The sequence below is a fragment of the Gavia stellata genome, chromosome 1 (assembly GCF_030936135.1).
Source record: "Gavia stellata isolate bGavSte3 chromosome 1, bGavSte3.hap2, whole genome shotgun sequence".
In the NCBI taxonomy this organism is placed as follows: Eukaryota; Metazoa; Chordata; class Aves; order Gaviiformes; family Gaviidae; genus Gavia; species Gavia stellata.
The window spans coordinates 79,565,800-79,590,970 of record NC_082594.1 but is presented as its reverse complement, the minus strand read 5'-3'; the positions used below and the strand labels follow the sequence as shown (position 1 = coordinate 79,590,970).

Here is a 25,171-nt window from a genome sequence, read left to right as displayed (position 1 = left end):
TTTTCCTAAACCTGAATATTTTGTTTGGCAGGAGGAGGTATAACATAAAAGGTAAACACAAGGAAAAAAAGAAAGACATTCTCACACATTGTACAAACTTCTAGTATTCTTTTCATCACTATCAGCACAGGCAAACCGTTTTTAAAGTTGGGGGTTTTTTTCTTCATGGCTTGGTTTTTCATTTGTGAGCAATGAAGACCATATTAAACCAAAGCTATTCTCTTGCAGTCCAACTTCAGTCCATAAGGCTTTTGAGATGCTTTGTGTCTAATCTTTTGTAATAAATATTGCTACCCAAAGCAACTTCTTATCAAATTCTCTTAAAATAAGTGTCACAATGAAGAGCTCTGCCTTATAATTTCAACTACTTCACAGTATTTTTCACATAAATCAGGTACAATAAAATATTATTTGCATAAAAAGGCTTTATTATTTGATAACTGTAGAATAAATAATGTTGGAGGGCTTTTTTGTAACTGAGCTGACCATATATGCTGATTCTGTTCTCTTCACATATAGTTTTCTTTTTTAAAGGAAAATACCTGTGGGAACATTCTATTATAAGTAAGACTAACATTAATCTACATAGGGAATCCAGCGTGATTTGTATTAAAGGAATGTTTTTTAAGTATTCGAGCGATGCTGTATAAGCGTTGCAAAACCTATAATCCACATCCTGCAAGGGCTACAAAGTTTCATAACTTTGACAGTACAATTAGAGATGTGAGGATAATCAAGCCAGTTTTTGCCATACTAGCCAGCACAGTGCAAGCTTCAGTGGGAGTCTGGAATTCAGCATCTTTCCATATGCGTTAAGAAACCTCCCGTTGCTGAACCTTTTGTTGGCATAAGCTCACTGCTCTCAGTACTGAACTAGCAGGTTAAAGCTGTCGTGAGTAGTCTTAAGAACAATTTGCAACAACCTGTGATTGCTATACAGGTGAAGTTTTAGGCAGACTCTTATTGATTTTGATGTAAACAAAAGCTACCAAGAACACCAAAATGTTTTGGAAAAGCCCTATGATCTATCAGGCGGTTTCCAGGACTCCCTGAATTATTTGCAGTTTTATCAGCCTGTAAAACTGGGAGTCCCTAGAGCCTGGCTCAGGTCTTCTGGTCTTCGAGGGAACAAAAAGTGTGACTGTTGCTGTCTTAGACCCAGAGCTTCAGATTAAGCTCTCTCACCTCCTGAATGATGATTTGGGAGTAGTCTGCTTGGTGTGTTTACTCATAGGCAAAGGGTCCTGCATCCTGTGGGTCCCCAGCAAATTTCCCCCTGACAGTCTGACACTAAAGGATACTACTGCAGAACACACTGCAGACCAGCCAGCCACAGAGGCGCGTCCTCATTCCTCCTGGTCACCTGCAGTCCCTGACAGACCCAGAGGAACCAGCAATTTGTAGGCTTCGGAATTCAGGTTGGCGATAACCCCCAGAAACCATTTGCTCCCTGGTGGTTCCTAGTGCAGAGTTTTGCTATGCCAGCCTTTCCTCCTGCCCACACGACCAGCCACTCTGCTTGTAGTGTACTCGGGCAGGGTGGACCCCTCTTGAAATTGAGCTCCTCAGAGCATATTTCAGATGCTGCACAGGCAATACCAGAGGAAAGAGAAATGACAGAAGATTAAAAGGTCTGTCTTATGCACAGAACTATCATGTCCTCATGTAAGTCAAAACCCCATATGTTTTAATATATGCACTCTATTAGAACATAGGATTTTTGTAGCTATGCTTGTCCTCTTTTTCTTTCTTTTTCCATTTGTTCTTGTATCAGGTGACATCTTATGTGAAATTTTCTACATTGTCTACACATCTGAACACCCAGCTCTCACATTACTATAATGTGAAATAAACTATTGCTGGCAAGTGGTGATTCTCACTGAGCAGTGAAGGATACGGACCATAGTCACTTAGTTCTCTGCAAACTTCCAGTTGGTCAGTTGGATTTCAGTGAGCTGACATCTATCTCCAGAGGCTCATATTTCCCTTTTTCTTTTTCTTTTTTTTTTTTGTTTTTCTGAGAGAGTAATTTGAGGCAAGACAGGACATCTCTGGACATCTCTATTTTTAAGAGTCAGGAACCTGTAATATCCAGTCCCTGAGGGGGAAATATTATTTAAATAATTCCATGTAGTCTCCTATGTCTGCTAAAAGAGAGAATAAATATAATTACAGAAATGTGACATTCTCTGAATCCCTGGTGTGCATCTTTTTTAGCCATCTGTTCTCTCTCCTCCAGGCCCCGATCCCACATGTGCTAAACAGTAAGCACAGAACGTAACTGTAAACGTGAAGTTAAGGTTATCTTATACCTCCTAGTATAGGGGGATCTTCTATATCCTAGTTTTCCAGCTCTTAAACTATACCTTCTGTAGAGAAGGTGCCTTACTGACTGGACGGTGCACCTTTACCAGCTTACTATTTTCAGCATTTTTTGTTCTTTCAGTATTCCCAACAGTTAGTTAGAGAAATACTGTTATCCTTCTTTGGGCACAGAGGAGGAACTGAGAAACAGAGTTAAATGACTTGTTGTGGGCCATACAGGGACTCTGTGACAAACTAGGATGTGATACTGTTAAACAATACTTTAGAGGAATACACTTCCCTCTGAAGCTTAACTCCCAGTTTAAACTGACATATTCTGCAAACAGGCACCATGTTACAATACCAATGCTCGTTAAATGACAGATTGAAAGTCAGTCTCAAAGTACCACAGCAGCACATTCTCTTTGAGCCTTCCTTGTTAATAAACTGTGAATCACGTATATCCCATCAATAGCCTCTTGTGAAAAACAAAACTTTTCCTTGTTAGATCAGGCAGTGCCATTACAAAAATTGTATATTGCACTTCTCATTTTATTTTGCAGATAAACAAGACTACTTTAATTGCCATGATCTGACATACCACCTCCAGAACAGAAGGTACAGTACTGAAAGGTATAATGCATTTGCAATACAGGGATGGTTTACTTTAGGCATTAAATGAAATGGCATTAACATAGAGTATGAAAAATACTGCCCTATTCTTAATAGAATCTTTCCTGAAGGAACAATTGTAAAAATGGATTTCACATTTTACTGCTGAAGTCAAAATATTAAATGTTGTACTAAATTATATTTTGAAAAATATGAAGCTTGTCCACAAAGAAGAAATAACTTCTACTATTCAGGTGTCTTGGGTGTGTTTTAATTTCTTAGATTTCATAATGCAAAGATAATCCTTGCCAGACCTTAAATAAGTAGGTTTAGCAGAGGCAAGGAGCCCTAAAAGTCAAACCTTTTCACAAAGATCACTTTCAATTTTCTGATTCATTAGGGCAAAATAGTGCTCGTGATCAATATGACAAGCAAATGGGAGGACTGAGTGGCAAAGAAATAGGTGGAAAAGTATTTGAGGGGTGCGGATGTTTTAAGAAAGGAGATTAGAGAGATGGCACCAAAAGCCAAGGAGGGTATAAAAGAAAGGCCATATTCAGGCAAGAAGAAATCAGAGCCGTAGAAAAATTATGATTTTTGATACATCAGTTAGGCAGCACAGAACAGCTGCTCTGCCTACCAGAACAAACAATTCTGCACCTGCAGAAAGAAAAGAAATAATAGCAACATAGCATCTTCCCGATGAAAAGAAGTAGATGTGGATGTCCTTGAGAATATGAATTGAGATCCCTGCTAAGGTCACAGCCCAGCAACCATAGGAACAACACAGATCCAATGACACCAAACACCTTGCCTGAGTTACTGCTGTATACCTAACACACAACATATTTTCTCCCATATGCTTCAGCAGGAATATTCACTTGAAAAGTTTTGTGTAAGCTGCAGCAGAGCTATGGGAGCTGGAGAGAGCATTGCCCCATGCCACGTTGCTCAGTGCTGGGGCAGCCAGCACCCTGGCCGCAGCCCAGGCTGCCCACCCACTGCAGTGGGATGGCAAGCAGGCACCGGCACCCAAGGGATTCTTGGGCCACATGGTAAGGACCAAAAATTTGGGTTGTATGGATCCTCACTTGATGTTGAGAGGTAGCCTCTGATCACTGCAGAAAAGCACTTGTGGTCAAACTGCAGGCATCTTTCTTCTTAAGTTTATGTAGTGCATTCAGTGATTAAATAAAGCAAAGAGGGAATTATGCTATGTGAATGGCCATCTGACAGCGTTCCAGGTACAATATAAACAGTCCTGAGTGGTTATCAGGGAAATACCGGAACAGACTAACTTTATCAGCACACACAGGACTTTGCTACCTACAGAGAGCTTGCACAGCACATACTTATGACACACAATCATGATCACAAGGTGAAACATCAAAAATAGGACTTCAAGGAAAGAGTACATTTCCCAGGACAGACATCTGGATATTGTGGAGAATGAAATTTTGAATGAAACTGCAGCAGAAAAATCAAATAAAGCCTAGGTTTTACAGACAGAGAAATATACCATATATCACAATGTATTTTTATAGGACAGGCTTCAATAGCTCCCAAGAACCAGATCACAACCTTAATGTTGGCAGACTGAAGTTATTGCATTACTATCATCACAGATCACTTTTGCATTAGTGATGTGCTAATACCACCAAATGGATTTTAATACATTATAATGTTGGAATTAACTAGCATTTTCTGATAAAGAGCAAGTCACGTTCTATTATCAGACATCAAATCATTTTAGTATTTTGCTGATATGTTCTTCTCTGGTACAATCTGCCAAAGAAAATAGTTTGCCTGCCTGTACAGTGGCAAGAAAATGTGCCTGAATAAGATGCAGATAAAAATGGATACAAAAATTAGCCCTGAAGTACTGTAGATTTCACAAGGCCTTGCTAAGAACTCAGAGACAGTTATATTTGGCTTTAAGTGCTCAAGCCCAAGTTTTTTCTTAGAAAATGATAGATCCTATTCAGAGAGCTTAAACGATGGCAAAGATATTTAAAGGAAGACCAAATTTTATTTATTTGTGATGCACACTACATTCATCAATGGAAGAATAGGTATGGTAGATAGATAGTGAAAGATATCTTTGTAGCATCATGTGAATTTGGAACTCAGGTATCCAGTATGGACCAAATCTTTCATTTTTAGCAACTGGGCTATAATCATATAAGGGTGTGTCTTTATCCGAGATTGAAGGATTTGTGGTTTTTTGGGGGGTTATGAATTTGGCTTGCATATATATATATGGAGACTTATGGTACACACTCAAGTACATGACTGGTGCACTTGTAGTGGTTTCCTTTTGAAACAAAGGTTGCTGTCATGCAATAAGACACTCGCTAGAGAGCACAATTTTAATGTGGATGCAAGGTCTTCCACTACATAGCTCTCTACATTTTTATGGCATATGCAATGTTAGATGTGATGCTTGTTGATAGAGATGCTTTTACAGGTCTGCTCTTGACATATCTATCAGTTATCAAATTATAGTCACAGGTAGACCTCTCCACTATTATCTCTCTATTTTAATTACTCGGTGCTATGTCCTACTAATTGTGGATAATACTTAGCAAAAAGGACAGGAAAGTGTGCATTTAGTGGTTGTAATTGACAGAAACTATAGTTTCTTGCTGTGTAAGAAAAAAGCTGAAGTGACAGGATGAGAGGTAATGGGCACAAACTTGGTCATAGAAAGTTCCATCTAAACATGAGGAGGAACTTCTTTACTTTGAAGGTGGCAGAGCACTAGAACAAGCTGCCCAGAGAGGTTGTGGAGTCTCCTTCTCTGGAGATACTCGAAACTCGCCTGGACGCATTCCTGTGCAATCTGCTCTAGGTGAACCTGCTCTGGCAGGAGGGGTTGGACTAGATGATCTCCAGGGGTTGGACTAGATGATCTCCAGAGGTCCCTTCCAACCCCTATCATTCTGTGTTTCTGTGATCTAGAAAATTATCTCATCTAGAAAATGCCTACAGCCTGCCCATTTGTAGATAAGGATGGCAACACGTGCTTCATACTGATTCTTGTATTATAAAGACAGAAAAGGTGTGTCTTACTCTCCTTCTGTTGGCACATTTTCTTGACTGAAACTCTCTTCTACTGCAATGATGTATTTAAAGACAGGTCCTCCTACATAACAAAACCTAGTACTGCCGTGGTTCAAGTCAGCTACCCATACTCTCTTGTTCCAGGTTCTGAAAGGGAACTGCAGCTTGTTCATCCCGAATGCACCTCCAGCAGGCTCCCTTCTGAGTCATAGTCACAGTAGCAAGACTGAAAGAGAGATGAGCAGCACGGCTGGAGCCATGGCTTCCAGACAAGGTTGTCCCATGACAGCTGGTCAGGGACAGCATGCAGGGATCTGGTGTGGTTGTCTACTGCTAGGTCTATGACCCTGAGGATTTCGTAGAAACGGCTCTCTGTTTCTGGAGTCAGTGGGACTTTCTCTTCAGGGTCTCTGGAAAGATCGAAGAGCAGTGGGGGATCATGGTGTGTGATGAATCCTCCATGGCAGAAGCAAACATGAGAATCGTAGCAACCATTGGAGTCTTCAGGACTGAAGTTTGGAGTGAAGAAGAAGACTTTCCAGACAGATTCACCTGCAATTTACAGACACAAAACAGCTGGTGATAAAATGACAAACTAAAAGTCCCCTAGTCTTATGAAAGTCTAATTTACACCACAGCAAAATAGTCTTTTGGTACCACCTCGCTCTGTACAGAAACTGCAATATACTGAAAGAGTAAAACAAAATTGAGCAAAACAAAAATAAGCAAAACACAGTGATTTTCATTCTACACATATTTATGAAATAATTATGATCATTTCATTCCCTTGGAAGAATTCTGATTAACTAAATCATCGAAGACTTAAAAGAACTTTTTGTTTTTACATAAACAGTGGTAAGAAGATTTGCATAAATTTACTAAGCCATTGCACTGTCTTCTTCAAGACTCACTAAAATGTAACTTTGCCCTTTGACCATATCCAGACACTGTTGGGCCATGTCTTCTTCTCATTTTGCTAATCAAAATCATTTCATTTTTACCTTTTTCTCTCTTCCTTTCGTTATTGTTTTAACACATTGCCCTTTGCCACATGCTTTCATTGCAAACACTGGAGACAGAGTTTCTCATTTTATTAAATGTGATGACATGAAAAGGTATAATGGATGCTAAATCCCTGTCTTAAGCCACTATATGCTTTTTCCAAAAAGAAATAACTGTACGGTAGTGCAATTTTTAGGTGACATTCTGCTTTGTAAAATGGGAACCAAATGTCTTCATTTATAGATTGGTCATTCTCCCTCAGCTTAATTTGCTGTGTACAGAAACCGAACCATCCACACTAGAGTAATTTCAGTCAGTACTGTCACTGTTTAAAAATACTAATAATTTCCTGGATTAAGAATAAACAGGTATCAGTTGGTTCCTCCAAGAAGCACTCTTGAGCAGAAGGTACACGGGAGAATCTGAAAATACTTAACAAGAAAGGAGTAAACAAAAAATGGTTACTATTTTCTCCAAGCATCACAGAACAGACAGGGAAGGCAGGAACAGACAGGGACTTCCAGAGAAGCACACCATCCTCCCACAGCCAGGGAAGCATACAGTTCTCCAGAAATGGACCAGAGAATAATTAATTAGAGTCAAAAGTCTGTACTTTATTCTTAATAAAAGTAGGATACTAAACAGCTGAGGTCTATGACGTCAGACTACCTACCCCCTTGAGTGTATACAGACATCAGAAATACATATTCATCGGTAATTTACATTCCTCAGCACCCTACTGCGAAAAACATTTTTTGTATCCCCTCATTTTTGTAAATACTGGGGGAACTTTTTTTTGGTACTTTGTTGAATGTTAAATTCACAGAAAGCTTGTTAATCTAGTACAGAATGTCACAGATTTGTGTGTTCTACAGTGGTTCATATTCATTAATTAATTCATCAATTCAATAGAATGGAAAGCGCTAGAAAATGTGGGAAGGGCAGAATTGAACAGGTACATGCCATGCTGTAACTACATCACACTCAATTTTTTTTTAAAGATAAAAACAGGTTTAAAGAAAGAAATGTTTCAGCAGACTAAAGAATCAGGCTGCAGTTCCAGTCTACAGCATGAATTTAAAGGACAGTAGGTGACCTTAAGATTCTTTACAGCTTCTTCTATCCCATGGCATTTTTCACATTATAAGAGATTTTACCTTTAGGAACTAATTCAATGACAGAGCCTGGAGACTTCCAGTTCACTTAGTCTGCACTTAAATCAGGGTCGGAGGGGTGATGGTTATTATACACATTAGACTGGGAGAATCCTCTGAATGCTGCTTGGAAGTCAGCAAAGGGGAAGGAGCTTTAAAGGCTGAGAGTGACTTGCTGGCACAGACAATAGGATGTGGCAGGCTTTAAAAGGCTCTGGCTGTGACAGCAGCAATGGCATAGTCTTACTGGAGAAGGGAAGGGAAGGGAAGGGAAGGGAAGGGAAGGGAAGGGAAGGGAAGGGAAGGGAAGGGAAGGGAAGGGAAGGGAAGGGAAGGGAAGGGAAGGGAAGGGAAGGGAAGGGAAGGGAAGGGAAGGGAAGGGAAGGGAAGGGAAGGGAAGGGAAGGGAAGCATTCCTTCATCTACCTTTCCAATAACATTTTAAAATGTGGTTTGATACTTGATTTCTTTGCTGTTTTCTCAGAATTAAAATAAACAAACAAAATCTAACATTCTGCCTTAAATTTCTTTGAATTTATGCATGGAACATTTCCCAGAGCAGAAATATGCCTCTCATTTACTGAGATTTAGAATTTACATTCTGGGAAGGTATGTAATTCTACACTAAGCATTCCTTCAGGCTCTTTAAAGGGATTTAATTGGCAAGATGGACAATGAAGAACAGAAAAAGCCAAAGGGCTTTATTAATCAGTGCACCATGTGCCTTTGTAGACCATGCCACGTTTGGCCCACCTGAGAATTTGATTCAAGGCACTATAACACCTTGACAGAAGAAAAGCAGAAAAAATTTATATAGCTATTAAAATGTCAACTAAAAGAAATTCCAGTAAGGCTATGCACATGAGAACTTTGTGGTCAGGGTGTCTTACTGCACATCTATCTTTGATGGTACATTTATGCTGAATGACATTGAAAAGAAATTTTCAGCCAACTTTTTTTGGTGTTGGGCACTGTAGCACCAGGCCAGTTCACGGGCTTACAGATAGCAATATAAAGTTGTGGATTCTGAATTAATGCAAGTCAGTACAAGCAGCTCATATAGGTAAGACATGGGGGGAAGAAAGAAATAAGGAAGTTTTACCATGTTTTTTTTCCCCACAGAATAAAGAATTGTTCAGGTTTGCCTATATACAGAGCATATGGCATGTTGCAAAATCATGTGTGGGGTTGGGGACAGGGCATGTGTGACATCACATCATGTCTGAATCACACTGCTAGTGTTTTGAAGAGCTGATACTAGTTTATCAGCTATGCAGCTATATAATATCATGATCATACTGCACAAAACACTGAGCTCTGGGAGAGCAAAGTCTGTTATTGTGCAACATTCATCTGTTACACTGCAGCGATGCAGCAATCTGGAACTTCATGTGATGGTGAAGGAACAGCAGCGCAGACTTTAACCGCTGATTTCCTAAGCATTATAAAAATTAAAGCATATCTGTCAGTGTCTGTGGCTGTGGAGCAGCCAGTGTAATACACTAGGAGACATAAAGAGCTGTCAGACTTCTAATCTGTAAAGCTGATGAACTGTATGAGGCTCAATATTAAAAAGAGAGAGCTCTCTCCCAGTCTCTCTCTCAGCTGATATAAAATCTCATTTTGTCAGAGGGTTAACTAAAAGGATCAAATTAATCTCTTGGTAATTAACGATACTTTTGTTCTGCAAAGCATCTGGATAGTAAACTCTCTTTATATAAAAAGACAAATATATGTCTTTTCCTCAGTGAAGTTAGTAGTAAAATTGTCAGGGCTCCCCCACATTCAACTCCATCAGGTCCCTTCTAAAACAGCAGGCAAGCCCTAAGCCTGCAGCACCCTTCAAGATCCTGTCCCAATGCTTCACAGCTACTTTATTTAGTGTCCATTTTTCCTGCAATTCTCCAGCTCTCTGAATTGTCCAACAATTTCACCTATTCAGCTCTCAAAATACCTCTTTCCTTCACACATTAAGAAAAACAAAAACTACAGAAGTTGTATATATAAATAGTCTCAAATTAAAATAGGTTGCAACTAGTTCAAGCAAAACTGCTATGAACATAATTGTTCAGAGTTCGACCTCCCTAGCAGACTCCTCTTCTGTTTTATTATCCTTCACCCACCTATTTACCCTCTTATACAGGTAACCGTAGCTCCAAAAGACAGGTAGCAGCCATGAGATTAAATAAGTCTCTCAGTAAGATATATTCATATTTCCAAGATGAAGTGACACTGGATATGGATGTAATTTCTGTTACAATAGCCCTGTTCTTAATCATTAATGGCTAAATGTTGTTTTCTAATAAGCATTTCTTGACATGAATAGAAGCTATTGCTGTGTTATTTCCTGGACCTCATTTTTACTGCATTTAATCTATGACAGTAGCTTTATGGGTTTGCTGCTACTGTCATCTCCTTTGTTCCTATTATTTTGTTTCTTCTTTCTGTAGAAGAACAAGTTAAACAAGTTTGTTATTCACTGTAAATTGGGGAGCTGGTCTCTCCTTGACTTCAGATGCCTTTGAACATAACCCTTTGGGCGTAGCGTACTGATGTAAATTGCACACAGACTTTTCCTGTATCTCAAGTGTGCTCTGCAGCCATTGTCAGCTCCCACGCTCTAACTTATGCCAGCTCTTCAACATTTCTACAGACTAGCAGATGAAAGCTGCAACTCACTTGAAAATTATGTTCTTCGGATAACTCTTGTTATTAGATTGAATCCTTTCTTCTTGCTTCCTGTATCTTTAGAATCATTTAGAATTGTTAGGTTCTCTGCTAATCTTATATAAAGTAGTTATCACGTATGTGTATATATTCAGCTTTTCAATAATTTAACAATTTAGAAAAGGTTTCTGAGAGACAAGGGGAAGGACTGCACCACCACAGGTTGCTAAATTCTTGTAGAACTATATATAGCACATAGAAAATACTATTTGGTTACTATGAAGAAAATATACATATTATTTTTATGACTACATGCATTCCTCAAACAGCTAATAAAAATCTGTTATTTGAGTTTGAAAATTTGTAACTTTATTGTTCTTTATTGTATTTTTTTAGATACTTAAATATCTGGATATCGTCCGATGTTATATTGTTACATCAGTCAAAAGACAGCACATTATGTCCCAGTGTAGGTGGAGAATAACTGAGTGATATTCAAAGACATAATGTTAGTTTCTGAGAATCGGTTCTTGCTAGAAGAGGCTTGCATAAAGAACTGTGCAGAACATGCAGTATTTGAGGTAAAACCATGAAAAAACCCAGTAGTAGCAGTGATTTTAAAATCTTAAGAATAGAAACTGCAGCATTACATATCCTCTAAAACAGAAAGGACTGCACATTGGTGGATATCTAATAATCATACTGAACAACTGCTGGAGGACAAATACAAGACACTGAAACCATGCTGAGGCTGCTGAAGGCATGGCAGAAATCTCATGGCTTAGCTCTTTAGCTAGAGTAACTGCTGTGGTATGAGAAGCTTCCATTGAATTCTATTCAAAAAGTCAAGGTTATCTGCTGAATGGTAGCAGCTGACAAAGAATTATTTTCCTGAATTCATCACCATCTGCTTCAAAAAGATTTGATTGATCATTTACAGTGTTTTCTTTTCTTGTTGCAGAAAGTCCCAAATGGGAAGAATCTGTGGGTATAGAAACTATGCTGCTAAAATAGGAAGTGCTATAATGCAAAGTTATGCCTCATATTTGGAAGTAGTAGTTAACAGCTACATGGAAGAATACATGTTGCCCTGGAATAAAATTCCATTCATAGTAATTTGATGCACATAATCCTGACACTTGCTAAAGATTTGTTTAAAGAATCTATTTACTTGTTGAATGGTCCAGGTAATTTTCAGTTCATCCAAGCAGCAGCCGATGGCATGCTGCCAGAAGATAATGTTGGCACAAAAAATTACTGGTCATTTCCAACCTATATTCAAAAGTCCTTGAAAACAGAAAAGCCTTATTTTATTGCTTGTGAGAGAAATAGTATTGATTTGCATGTACTGGTTTTCCACTGGAGTCAGTAAGAGATGCAGTTAAGAACTTAGAGAGCAACACACTTAAGAACATAACAAAGCATAGCCACTTTGCCAAAGATGGCAACACCCAAAGAGAAATCTATTCAGAATTGTGTTTTGTCTTTTGTTCTTTCTATCCTCCAAAAAAATGTTTTATTAAGAGAGAATAAATTGAGGACAATCATTAGTCTCTTATATAAAGTGGATGCAATATTTCTGAGTGGAATGAACAGATCTGCAAGATTCAGACAGCAATTTTCCTGATATCGAGCAACTTCTGCAAATAATTTCAGACAAATTTGAAACAACCAAAACCAAAACCATTCCCAGGAATTTATTTATAAATTATTTTCTCCAGACATTTTTCAAAAATTGGATGTCAAAAAACCCCTTGACACACAGAATGCTAATGAAGTCAACATGCTAATGAAGTTAGAAGGCTAACGCCTTTTTTAACTCAGTCTTTACTAGTAATACCAGTTGTTCTCCAGGTACCCAGCCCCCTGAGCTGGAAGATAGGGATAGGGGAAGATAGGGATGGGGAGCAAAATGAAGCCCCCACAATCCAAGAGGAAATTGTTAGCAACCTGCTACACCACTTAGACACCCACAGGTCTATGGGACTGGATGGGATCCACCCAAGGGTACTGAGGAAGCTGGCAGAAGTGCTCACCAAGCCACTTTCCATCATCTACCAGCAATCCTGGCTAACTGGGGAGGTCCCAGTGGACTGGAGGTTAGCAAATGTGATGCCCATCTTCAAGAAGGGCTGGAAGGAGGATCCGGGGAACTACAGGTCTGTCAGTCTGACCTCAGTGCTGGGGAAGGTTATGGAGCAGATCATCCCGAGTGCCATCACGGGGCACATACAGGACAATCAGGCCATCAGGCCCTGCCAGCACGGGTTTATGAAAGGCAGGTCCTGTGTGACCAACCTGATCTCCTTCTATGACCAGGTGACCCGCCTAGTGGATGACGGAAAGGCTGTGGATGTTGCCTACTTAGACTTTAGTAAAGCCTTTGACACTGTTTCCCACGGCATTCTCCTGGAGAAACTGGCTCCTCATGGCTTGGACAGGTGCACTCTTCGCTGAGTAAAAAACTGGCTGGATGGCTGGGCCCAAAGACTTGTGGTGAATGGAGTCAAATCCAGCTGGTGGCCGGTCAGAAGAGGTGTTCTCCAGGGCTCCATACTGGGGCCAGTTTTGTTTAATATTGAATGTTCTGAATGAGGGGATCGAGTGCACCCTCAGCAAGTTTGCAGATGACACCAAGTTGGGCGGGAGTGTTGATCTGCTTGAGGGTAGGAAGGCTCTGCAGAGGGATCTGGACAGGCTGGATTGATGGGCCAATTGTATGCAGTTCAACAAGGCCAAGTTCTGGGTCCTGCACTTGGGTCACAACAACCCCATGCAACGCTACAGGATTGGGGACGAGTGGCTGGAAAGCTGCCCCGCAGAAAAGGACCTGGGGGTGTTGATTGACAGCCGGCTGAAGATGAGCCAGCAGTGTGCCCAGGTGGCCAAGAAGGCCAACGGCATCCTGGCATGTATCAGAAACGGTGTGGCCAGCAGGAGTAGGGAGGTGATCGTGCCCCTGTACTCGGCTCTGGTGAGGCCGCACCTCGAACACTGTGTTCAGTTTTGGGCCCCTCCCTACAAGAAGGACATTGAGGTGCTGGAGGGTGTCCAGAGAAGGGCGACGAAGCTGGTGAGGGGTCTGGAGCACAAGTCTTATGAGGAGCAGCTGAGGGAGCTGGGGTTGCTCAGTCTGGAGAAGAGGAGGCTGAGGGGAGACCTCATCGCTCTCTACAACTACCTGAAAGGGGGTTGCAGAGAGGTGGGTGTTGGCCTCTTCTCCCAAGTGACAAGCCATAGGACAAGAGGAAATGGCCTCAAGTTGTGTTAAGGCAGGTTTCTTTTGGATATTAGGCAAAATTTCTTCACTGAGACGGTTGTCAGACACTGGAACAGGCTGCCCAGGGCGGTGGTTGAGTCCCCATCCCTGGAGGTTTTTAAAAGACGTGTGGATGAGGCGCTTAGGGATATGGTTTAATGCTGGACTTAGCAGTGTTAGGTTTACGGTTGGACTTGATGATTTAACATATTTTCCAACCTAAATGATTCTATCATTCTATGATTCTATAAGTATTCCAAATCATTAATCTGAAAATTGATAGCATGTTTTACCTTTAAATAGCAAGAATTGCATCTAAAAACAAAGAAATAACTATGCAAAGTTACTTTAAAAGTTAAAAGTAGAAATTTTGTAAATGCAGTAGCCTGGAATTGTGTGTACTGCCAAAGAATACTGAATATTCATTTGTTTTATTTTAAGAAGTTTAGGACAAAGGTGAATTACACTTCCTTACATGTGTCTCAGATAGCTGAATCATTTTATTTTGTTTTTTTTACTTTTAAAAAAAGCTACTAGGATACTTAGGAAATTTTCTGAAAAAAAAATATTTGTTTTACTTTGGAAATTGAATCAGTCAAGTGAAAATGACACCATAGCAAAGGGGTTTCTTTTGTCAGAATAAAAAATTGAGTTAAAGAAAGCAACCATTTCTCAACTATATGGTGCAAAATCTCAGTATCAGTCAGTCCTAAATATAAATAAAAAGATTCTGAATGACTGAATTCTGTTTTTATTGTAAAGATTATAGCATGTCCTGTTTAGTAACTGAAATAGATGAAAATAAGTTTTGTCCCACTGATAGAAAATGCATGTCTTTCTTTGGCAGTATCTGAAACTGACAAAAGATTACAAATGGTGTTAAAATTTGGGATGAAGAGCTGAAAGTAAATAGGAATTTGCATCCTTTGTTTTTATTAGAAAGAAAAGTGGGAAAAGTTGTGCAGGTATTAAGCCAATTAGAACTACAAAAAAGAATATTACCTGATAGCTTGGGGAGCTTGGGGGTGTGATAATATCCACCATTTCAGAAAGGAATTGAATCTTGAGGTGCATAGAAAAGTTTAAACCTATTTCATTAGAGTTCTTATAAGCCTATCATATGGAACCAATACTATTAAGGAAATGGAAAGCAGAAATTCAATGAAGGTCGGTGATGCAGAATAATGTGATCAATGAGTGTATGTTCAAACAATGCAAAAATCCCCCAAAATCCTGAATTAAACCTAAACACCAAAAGGACATATCACAGGATGCTCTTTTAAAGATGATCAGCAGGGACTCTTATATAAATTTATTCCTAAGAAAATTGCTAGAAGTCTGTTTTCTGTTTTCACATGGACCTTCTCAAGGTTAAGGTATTTCAGAGAAATTCAGCTGTCTGCCAGTTTGGACCTCTATGCAAAAACCAGACTTCATTTCACAGCTCTCCAGTCAGCATGAATGCTTGAGTTTGAAGAGAAGAGTTTTAGGAAAGCAATGGGAGTATTTTCTTGTCTTGGTGGTATGCAAGAAGGATGCAGAGATGCTCTTCTCCAGATGACAGTAAGTGATGGAAAAGGGAAAGAACCTTGACTCTGTCCTCCTAATTTCCAGCTTAAGGAATGCATATGTGCAGCATAGTGAAAAAAACAGGCTTTACCCTTTTGAAGTGTATAACCTGCTAAAATCTCCTTCCTACTTAAAACAAGAACAGAGAAGGGTCTCCTGGGGCTCCAGATGAGATGAATACATTTTAACTGTTCCTTATATAGGACTTAAATGGAGAGGTCAGCATTGTTTTGATGAAAGTTTACTTCGATCTGTCATTCAATTAATACAAAATAATTTTGGCTAGTAAACTCTGTTCAGTCATGCATGGAGTAATCAAAATAATCAAGTTTTGGGGGGGGTTTCTTTGTTTGTTTGTTTGTGTTTGGTTTTTTTTTTTTTTTTTTTTTTTTTTGGGGGGGGGTGTGTAATAAAGAATGATTCATTGGATTGGTGTACCGGAGGTTTGGCTTGTGCCTTCCATGCTGCAGCCATTCCTGCCCCTTAGTTTGCAATCTAAACCATGAGAAAGGGAAGTGCAAATAAGACAAATAACAGGAATAAAAACAAGAGAATGTTTCTATTTCATTTCAACTTAACCAACTGAACTAGGAAGTTGGGTTTATGTTCTTACTTGATTCGGAACAGGGTATATATATTGTTAAAAAAGGACAGGGTTTCATTCTTTTTTTTTTCCTTCCCTTTATTTGTCTCTCTCTCCTATAGTAAGTAGGGGAACACTGGTAGCGAGTAGAGCACTGCAAGTCCCAGAGTATAAATAGCTCTGCCTGAGCCTAACAATAACTCTGCTGCCACTGTCACAGAGCAGAGCAGAGGCAAGAAAATACTGTAACAGTATTTGTCATGCTTGTCAGGGGAAACACTTTCCTACCTAAAATATTGTTAGCAGAAATGTGTATCAGTTGAGTAGGTCAATTTCTTGAGCTTGATATAAACAGTTTTGTGGTCTCTGTTCAAGCTAGAAATGGTCTTCTCCCGTTCAGCAGTTATGTTATTTCACACTTACCAAATAATATGCCCATACTGTGTCACCCAAATTCAGCTGCAGCTGCTCTGATATGAGGATGAAGATAGCAAATTAAAATACCTAATGAGACAGTTCAGGTAAATGACACTTGATGCTTGTTCTGCTTTCTACAGCTGTTGCAGTTGAAACAGTGAACACAAACGAGGGATTTGGGATTTTTCAAGGCTTTTCTTGATTGTGGTGCCTCCATGGGCAAGAAATGGGCAAGATCAGGTAGAGACAGAAAAAAAATCCCAAGGGGCAAACAAAGAGTGAAGATGATGCTCACAAAGCAAGTTAGGAAGCAGGGGAAACAAAATATCTTCAATAATCAAGTAGATTAAAAGATTGTAATGGACTTCAGCAAGAAATAGTAATAAGTGACCCAGATGTTTTATGCAGTGCAAAAAGGTATGTCTTCTTGATATCACCAAAGAAGAAAACCAGCAGCAAAGAAAGAAGACAAAAAGATCTTAAAAGAACAAACAAAAAAAACCCCACTTGTAAGATAAGAGACTTCTCTATAGAGAACAGTGGAAGTGAAGGAACTTGTGAGACTAAAAAACAGAAAAGGCGAAAGACAGGAAAACCCTCATGAGGGTCAGAGTTTATTACAACTTCTGCAGTTGCAGAAGAGAAAGACTCATACAAGGGATTGATCAATTAAGAAGGTCAAAAGGAGGTTCACTATCAGTGAGACTAGAAGCTGAGAAATGGGGAGAGAAAGGGGAATAAACAGATGGGAAAAGGATGAAAATAGGGTAAATGGACACAGTTCAGAGGGGAGAAAGGGGCTGCTCTTTGTCCAACAAAAATGTGGTGTAAGTAACTTGAATGCTCATGAGTTACTATTAAAGGAAAAGTGAATTTTCTCCCGTGACCTACATGTTGTGAATTGGATACTTGATGCTATTTAAGTCTTTCATGGGATTGTGTAGCTGAACTAGTGGAGAACAGACATAAACCCACATCACACTGACACTTTAATGTTTTTCATACATGGTGACCCCCAAAACCAGAAGAGTGGTCTGCAGCACTTGCCTTCTACTGTTGAGGAAATCTCAAGAAAAAACTTTGCTGTGGACTATAACATGCAAATGTGTAAATATCAGTAAAAGATATGTCTATGTATCTATGGAAACCTGTTACTTATTGTTACAAGTGTCTGTACAATTTCTCTGACAGATTACTTTGCCACTGTATGTTGCTATTAAGACAAAGGCTGGTGACATGGAATGAGGTTTAATGAGACTTAATGATGTTTATAAAGTGATTCTGGGGTAGGACACCTATGCCTCCACATTAAGAGGTGCCCCAATCACCAGCAACAACTGTAAGAAAGAATAAAAAGATTCTTAGGGAGCTGATAGCTAACAGACAAGGTAAATGACTGTTTTAGTCTTGTGTTAAAAGGAAAATTGAACAAGCAAAGCAAGTGGCACTTTCTTAATTAGATTTTAAAGATCTTTATGCCAGTGTAACTCAAATCAGGATCTGCATCTCATCCATGTTTTTCTTTTCTGACCATTCTTGTCAGTTCTTTCATGACATTGATGCATGGATAAAATGACACTCTGTACTACAAAACCAATTCACTCTTTGTATTTTACTATACAGTCTAACCTGGCTATCTTATTTATTGCATATTTGTGGACAGGCCCTTATTTGAACCACTGCTGATTTAAAAGAAAAATGACACTAAATGACATGATCCTAAAATTCCCAGTCAACTTCAAAAGACTCCCATAGTGTCATTCCTGACACTTAGCAAAATAATAATGTTTTTCACATTGTGAAAAAGGTGGCAAGGCATTTCTAATTTTAAATTCAAGCTACTGGGTAGGATTTACTGCTCATCACTATGCTGCTACTTAGTATGCAATTTGATAATCTGGTCACTTCACCTAATTTTGGATCACTGCAATGTGGAGGTCTTTATGTAAGCTAGTTACCAGCCTACACTGATCTGCTTCTTACCTTTGTTAGAAGTCTGCTTTAGGGTGAGAAGAATTCTGCTTGTTTCCTCTTTTGATGAGAATGATTAGCTCAGGTTAGCTCAGCTGTAGGTGTTTACACTGTAGACATGTACATGTTGTCATCACCATCCTCAGAATTTGCTAAAAATCTGAGGTGTCAAGAGCCTTGAGGGCAACAAGAGCCTCCCTGGCCCTGCTCAGCCCTAGGGTGGACCCCCATCCATGCACTCTGCACATGGACCAGGATTCCCATTTCAGCTCAGCCCGAGGCCATCAGTTCCTGCCTGAGTGGTGCTGCAGGACTGCCAGTTCCCATCCTTGTCTCTGTATGGCCCTAGGTTGTAGCCATTCTTCCAGCTCTGTCTGTGCTTCCATCTCCTCCTCCTGGTTGGACTCCCTGGATAGACCTTGAACCTGAATCACCACTTTGCCTAGCCTGGGACTATTGGTGGACCTGTTATCAGCACCCAGCTCTGCTCACTCTGCTCAGGTGCTGGAAGACGTTGCTCTGTCAGTAGACACTGACAGTGCTCGGGTCACTTACAGTTCTGCTGGAGTCACTTTTAGAGTGAAGTGTCACCCCAAGTTAGAGAGTCGAACTTCTTGGCTCCCCAGCATTCTCTAGTCCATCTTTAATTTTGTTCTCTAAGATCAAATATCTATCTACAAGGTGCTGCTGCTTATGAAAGATCCCTTATGAAAGTGTTCATAGGTAGTGGGTTAAACATCTCTCAAGTATATGTAAAACCTACATATTTAACTGATGTGGACAGAAAATACAGAGAGGTTTGCCTTTCTTGTTCATATACATTACTTCTGTGTACTTTTTAAAATAAGTCTTACTCATGCTTAATGATCATCCAATGACCTTTGAAATATAGTCACTAACTACAGTACATCTGCATCGACTCTGCTTACCCGATGCCTGTATCTTTCTCATATTAACGTATGCAGTTTCCTCTGTTCCAGTTGTAGCAAATAAGAACAAAAGCTCATTTCAGATATTTCAAATGAATTTTCTTTTTGTCATCTAATTCATCCCCCTGCCACCGCGCAATTGTTCCCTGCAATGTATTTTTTAAGAACTCTCTTGATGGATGGTGTCTTCTATTGTAACTTTTGTGCTACTATCATTCATCTCCTTTATTGCAGAAGACAAAGACATTTTATTGGCATACTCCTTTCACTTAGTGTTTTATCTACTAACTTTTTCAAATACAAATCCTTCACGAACTTTTGCTGGAGTTTAAATAAAGATTTTGGTGCAGATGATTGTCTTAGAGTTCATTTGGGTTGCCCCATCCCTCAATTACCTGTTGCATTGTCTACTCTAAATTCCATTTCTACACCTTTTGTAGAGTTGTGGTGCAGTGAAGTGAATGTTAAAATCCCTTTGAATTTACTGAGAGGATGATTTAATCTTATTTGCCCTCAGTTCAATGAAGTATTTCTACCTTAGCTTAAGAATACAAATAATAACCTCATGCTTAAATTGAGCAAAGTACAATGTAATGTGACTGAAGCTGCTGTGTGCTCAACTAATTGTTTAAGCAAGGATCTACATATGCTCCTCAACTGTCATCAAATCTCCTACTTCAAACTATTTAAGAAAAAAAAATTGAGTACTTTTTTTTTGGTGATCTGTGCTGTTGCTTAACAAAACAGTTGATAAAAACTGTTTTATTTCTTTGCTACACTGATACTGATGAATACACCGTGAGTGATTTATTTAATGTTGTCTCAGGGTCTGTAGAAAGAAGAAACCTGAATCAAGTTTTACCAAGTCTAAGACAAGTGTTCTGTTCACTGGACAACTCTACCTTGTAGAAAAATCAGTGTTCAAAATTTAGGTCTTACCTCCCTGAAGATTAAACTCACGCCTGCTTAGCAACATCCTCTAACTCCAAACATAAATTCCTCAGTTACTCAACATCCCATCGGTAAAATCCTGTTGCCTTTTCTTCTTCTGGTATATACATGGATATGTATACATGACATACTACCTAGTATATCCAGGTAAGTCCAGGTGTTTTTGAGCTATGTGGTGCATGGGCCTGGGTGCAGTATTTGAACAAAGCCTTTCCCACTTCTTGAGCCTGCTGGAGATATTCAGCAGCATAGAAAAGTCTTGCACAACGTCCAGAGTGCTCAGCTGAGACGTAATCAGCCCCGGAGTGAGTTCATCTCAAACTAGAAGAAAGCAGCAATGGAGCTGGGAAACTCCAGCCATTGTCCTTCATTCTCTGCATTGTATCTCCTTACACTTTTATATGTAAAAAAGACAAAATTCCTAGGACTTCAGGCAGATTCTAACTTAAAACTTCTAGCCAATCATTTCCATGGGCCATAAGGGTGGGGTTTTTTGAGTTTTTTTCCCATGATATATGGGTGGCAAAATGAATTATCTTTTTTTTAGCCTCCGATCTCTGAAGCACAGTTGAAAGAGGGTAGGTAGACCACTGCTGTGAATGAGGTGGTAGAGATAATGTTTGTTCTTTTTGGCTAGATCTCCTATTTTTAACTAATTTAACTAATAATTCTAGCATGCCTCAAAGTATCTTTGAAGAGGACACTTATGTCACAAACTTAATCCAACATTTATTATTGTTTATTGTGGCACTATGAGGTCCAGGCTCTGTTACACAAGACAGTTACAAAGATGAGTTAAACAAAGACAGCCTCATTCTTAAGCATGAAATCCTACATCTTTTTACTGGTCTAAGAGTATGTTCCCATAGATTATGGTTTACTTTAAGGGCTTTAACCTGTTATTTTAGGAAGTAATATAAATAAATAGAATATAAAACATCTTACAGTCTGAAGTCATTCAGTTACACATGGTACTTCCTCAAAACTACTGAAAGGGCTTTTGGCATTACATGACAAGCTATAAATTTTATATATGCCTTCCCTCCTCACTGCAGTTAAGAGTGATGATAGCACTCAAAGGCAATTATGAAATACAAACATCTGCGTACTGGTAGTTGGTTTTTGGCTTTTGAAGCTTACATTCAATTTTTAATTCATTGTTCTGCAAACTCAGTCTTCATCTCTCAATTTTAGCTGGTTTCTTTGTCAAAATACTCTTTAAAGATCTGTGACAACAGTAATGGTAACAGGAAACACCAGGAAATGTTTTCCTATTGTATTCACTACCATGGCTCCTTCTTCTACACATTTTTGTGCTATTCTCCACAATGCAAGTAACCATACGCACATTCCTCATCTGTTGCAATGGAAAAGAAAATGGATTACATAAATGGTTTTCAGTTGTAAAACAGGTTTGTTTTAGCATTCAGCAGTGGTTCACAGTAATCCATTCTGCTTTATACTATAGTGCATTGCACACTGCAGATGTTTACCACAACCTCAGTCTAATGATTAATTAAAACATACGAATTCATGTTTATATGGTTGCTTAACTTTTTCTTACACTCCCAAAGATGTCTCTAACTGGCTGGCATTCACACTGAACATGCCTAAGCTTAAACTCTGTTTCTTTACTAATACTGAGTCAGTATTCTTAACTGAGGTCTTGGCACTCTGCTGTATAGACATAAAAAGGAACCTGAAATTCAATTAGGATTAGATATTAGGTAATTTCCCAATCAAACTGAATTCGAATGGAAGTCAAGCCAGGCAGATTGACTTGGTAAACAATTTTCCTATCACCCAGATCCTCACCTTCACTTTGAAAGGTTTTCCTGCCTTGCTTAATCTCACAGGTCTGTCTAGTTTTATCTTCAGAACTTTGGATCACTACTTTCTTCTTGTCTATCTAACATAAAAAGATGAAAAACTTAAATGTAAAAAAGGTGTCTGCTTCCACAACCATCTCCTCAAGAACAGATTAAAATTTATCAGAGGAGGAATTAAAATGCCCATATACAGACATATTACACAGACATGTAGATCCTCGGATGACCAAAGACCGCAGACAATTTAAGCCTTCCTAAAGGTACTCCTCTCCCTGCCTGAGACACAGTGTGTTCTCATACAACTTGTCAGAATACGTAGCATCTGAAAGACAAAATCTAGTAACAAATGGTTACTACCATACTATCTGAGGTCAATTCAGTCCACAAAGTGAACACATCCCTTGAAACTGGTTAGGAAAAACCATGTATAATTGTCATGGGAACTTTTTCTTGTGTGTCTAGGCAGAGACTGCATTGTTAGGCTCAACCAAGCACTAAGGTTCTCATGTTGATGAGGTACAAACCTGTTACTGGCTCTTTCATGCCATGGCAATAAGCCTTCTCTATGAAAGAATTAGTATTTATTTATCAAGCTTGACACCATGAAGAAATACTTAGCGGGGAATACTCAGGCAGTTGTGCATGTAGACACTGTCACAGAATCACAGAATCACAGAATCAGTACGGTTGGAAAAGACCTGTAAGATCATCGAGTCCAACCTGGGGGGGGGGGGGGGGGGGAAAAAAAAACAACAAAAAAACACAACACAACCACAAAACCCACGCCACACAACAACAATAACAAGCCACAACCCACCCAACACCACACAGCACCATGTCCATCAAGCTACATCCCACAATGCCACATCCACACGCTCCTTGAATACCTCCAGGGAGGGTGACTCTACCACCTCCCTGGGCAGCCTATTCCAGTGTTTCACCACTCTCTCAGTGAAGAACTTTTTCCTAATGTCTAGCCTGAACCTCCCCTGTCGCAACTTGAGGCCATTTCCTCTAGTCCTGTCACTAGTCACTTGGGAGAAGAGACCCACCTCTCTGCAACCCCCTTTCAGGTAGTTGTAGAGAGCGATAAGGTCTCCCCTCAGCCTCCTCTTCTCCAGGCTAAACAACCCCAGCTCGCTCAGCCGCTCCTCATAAGACTTGTGCTCCAGACCCCTCACCAGCTTCGTCGCCCTTCTCTGGACACGCTCCAGCACCTCAATGTCCTTCTTGTAGTGAGGGGCCCAAAACTGAACACAGTATTCGAGGTGCGGCCTCACCAGAGCCGAGTACAGAGGCATGATCACCTCCCTGCTCCTGCTGGCCACACCATTTCTGATGCAAGCCAGGATGCCGTTGGCCTTCTTGGCCACCTGGGCACACTGCTGGCTCATATTCAGCCGGGTGTCGATCAACACCCCCAGGTCCTTTTCTGCAGGGGAACTTTCCAGCCACTCATCCCCAAGCCTGTAGCGTTGCCTGGGGTTGTTGTGGCCGAAGTGTAGAACCCGGCACTTGGCCTTATTGAACTTCATCCGGTTGGCCTCAGCCCATCGATCCAGCCTGTCCAGATCCCTCTGCAGAGCCTTCCTACCCTCAAGCAGATCAACACTCCCTCCCAACTTGGTGTCATCTGCAAACTTGCTGAGGGAGCACTCTATCCCCTCATCCAGATCATCAATGAAGATATTAAACAAGACCGGTCCCAAAACCGAGCCCTGGGGGACTCCGCTTGTGACCGGCCGCCAGCTGGATTTCACCCCATTCACCACAACCCTCTGGGCTCGGCCATCCAGCCAGTTTTTTACCCAGCGAAGAGTGTACCTGTCTAAACCACAGGCCGCCAGCTTCTCTAGGAGAATACTGTGGGGAACAGTGTCAAAGGCTTTGCTGAAGTCCAGGTAGACAACATCAACAGCCTTCCCCTCATCCACTAGGCGGGTCACCTGGTCATAGAAGGAGATCAGGTTGGTCAAGCAGGACCTGCCTTTCATGAACCCGTGCTGGCTGTCCTTGCTAGTTGTAATAATTTGCCAACATCCTAAGTTTGAGGAGTACGCACTAATGGAATAATCCTTTGCAGCATTCAAATAATTTATACGCAAATTTTTCACTTGATTAAGATATAAAAATTATTTTTTTTTTAGGTTTATGTTAAAGAGACACAGTAATATGTTGACCTGCATATTTTCGATCTTCAAAATACGAACACTTCTCATGGTTACTTAAAATTGGATTAAATGCTTTGAAAGATATGTACCCAAAAATATTCTGTGAAAGATGAGTAGGACATTCACTTTTCTTTAGTTCAACCTGCTAGTTGCTAAACATTCAAATATACTTCTCAGAATGTGGTTCTATTTATTTTTTTTGGCCAAAACTCAGTATGCCATAACTATTTAAAAGCACTGGCAAAAATTAAAACACTTCCTAACAGAAGACCCGAAATATTTTGGCATATGAAAGGGAGAAAAAAAGAGGCCTCTGATAATGCTCAGGTGCTGCAGGCATTGTGTTTCGTATCAAATTCCAAAATACAGTTAAAGCATTTCTCAGCACCTTTTCTTGATTATTACAGCCTCACTGTGAACACCAGCATGGTTTTCTAAGCCAGTCTTTTGTTGCTACTACATAGTTCTGGTGTTTAGAGCTACCTGGCATTCCTGAGATCACCAGAACTTCTAAATGAACTAGCAGCTCTGCTAGGGCAGAGTTGAATGAATGAAGCAGATGAACGAACAACCTGTATTCTTGTACAATTTTTTTTGCAATTCCCAGTTGCTTTTCTATCCATTGACTGATTATGTTTCCATTGACAGTGAAACTAAAATCAAACATTTGTGTTCAGTACTTACTGTTGTG

At 39.9% G+C, this 25,171-nt stretch overlaps 1 protein-coding gene across 1 annotated transcript in view; it reads right to left on the bottom strand.

Annotated features, from left to right (window-relative positions):
• Window positions 1-5,967: 5,967 nt before the first annotated feature.
• STS (steroid sulfatase) overlaps window positions 5,968-25,171 on the bottom strand; it is a 115,142-nt gene continuing 95,938 nt past the window's right edge. The window contains exon 12 of the mRNA XM_059816268.1: window positions 5,968-6,531. Within this exon, the coding sequence (XP_059672251.1) occupies window positions 6,149-6,531 (383 nt within the window). The 3' untranslated portion in view covers window positions 5,968-6,148. The remainder of the gene's footprint in view (window positions 6,532-25,171) is intronic.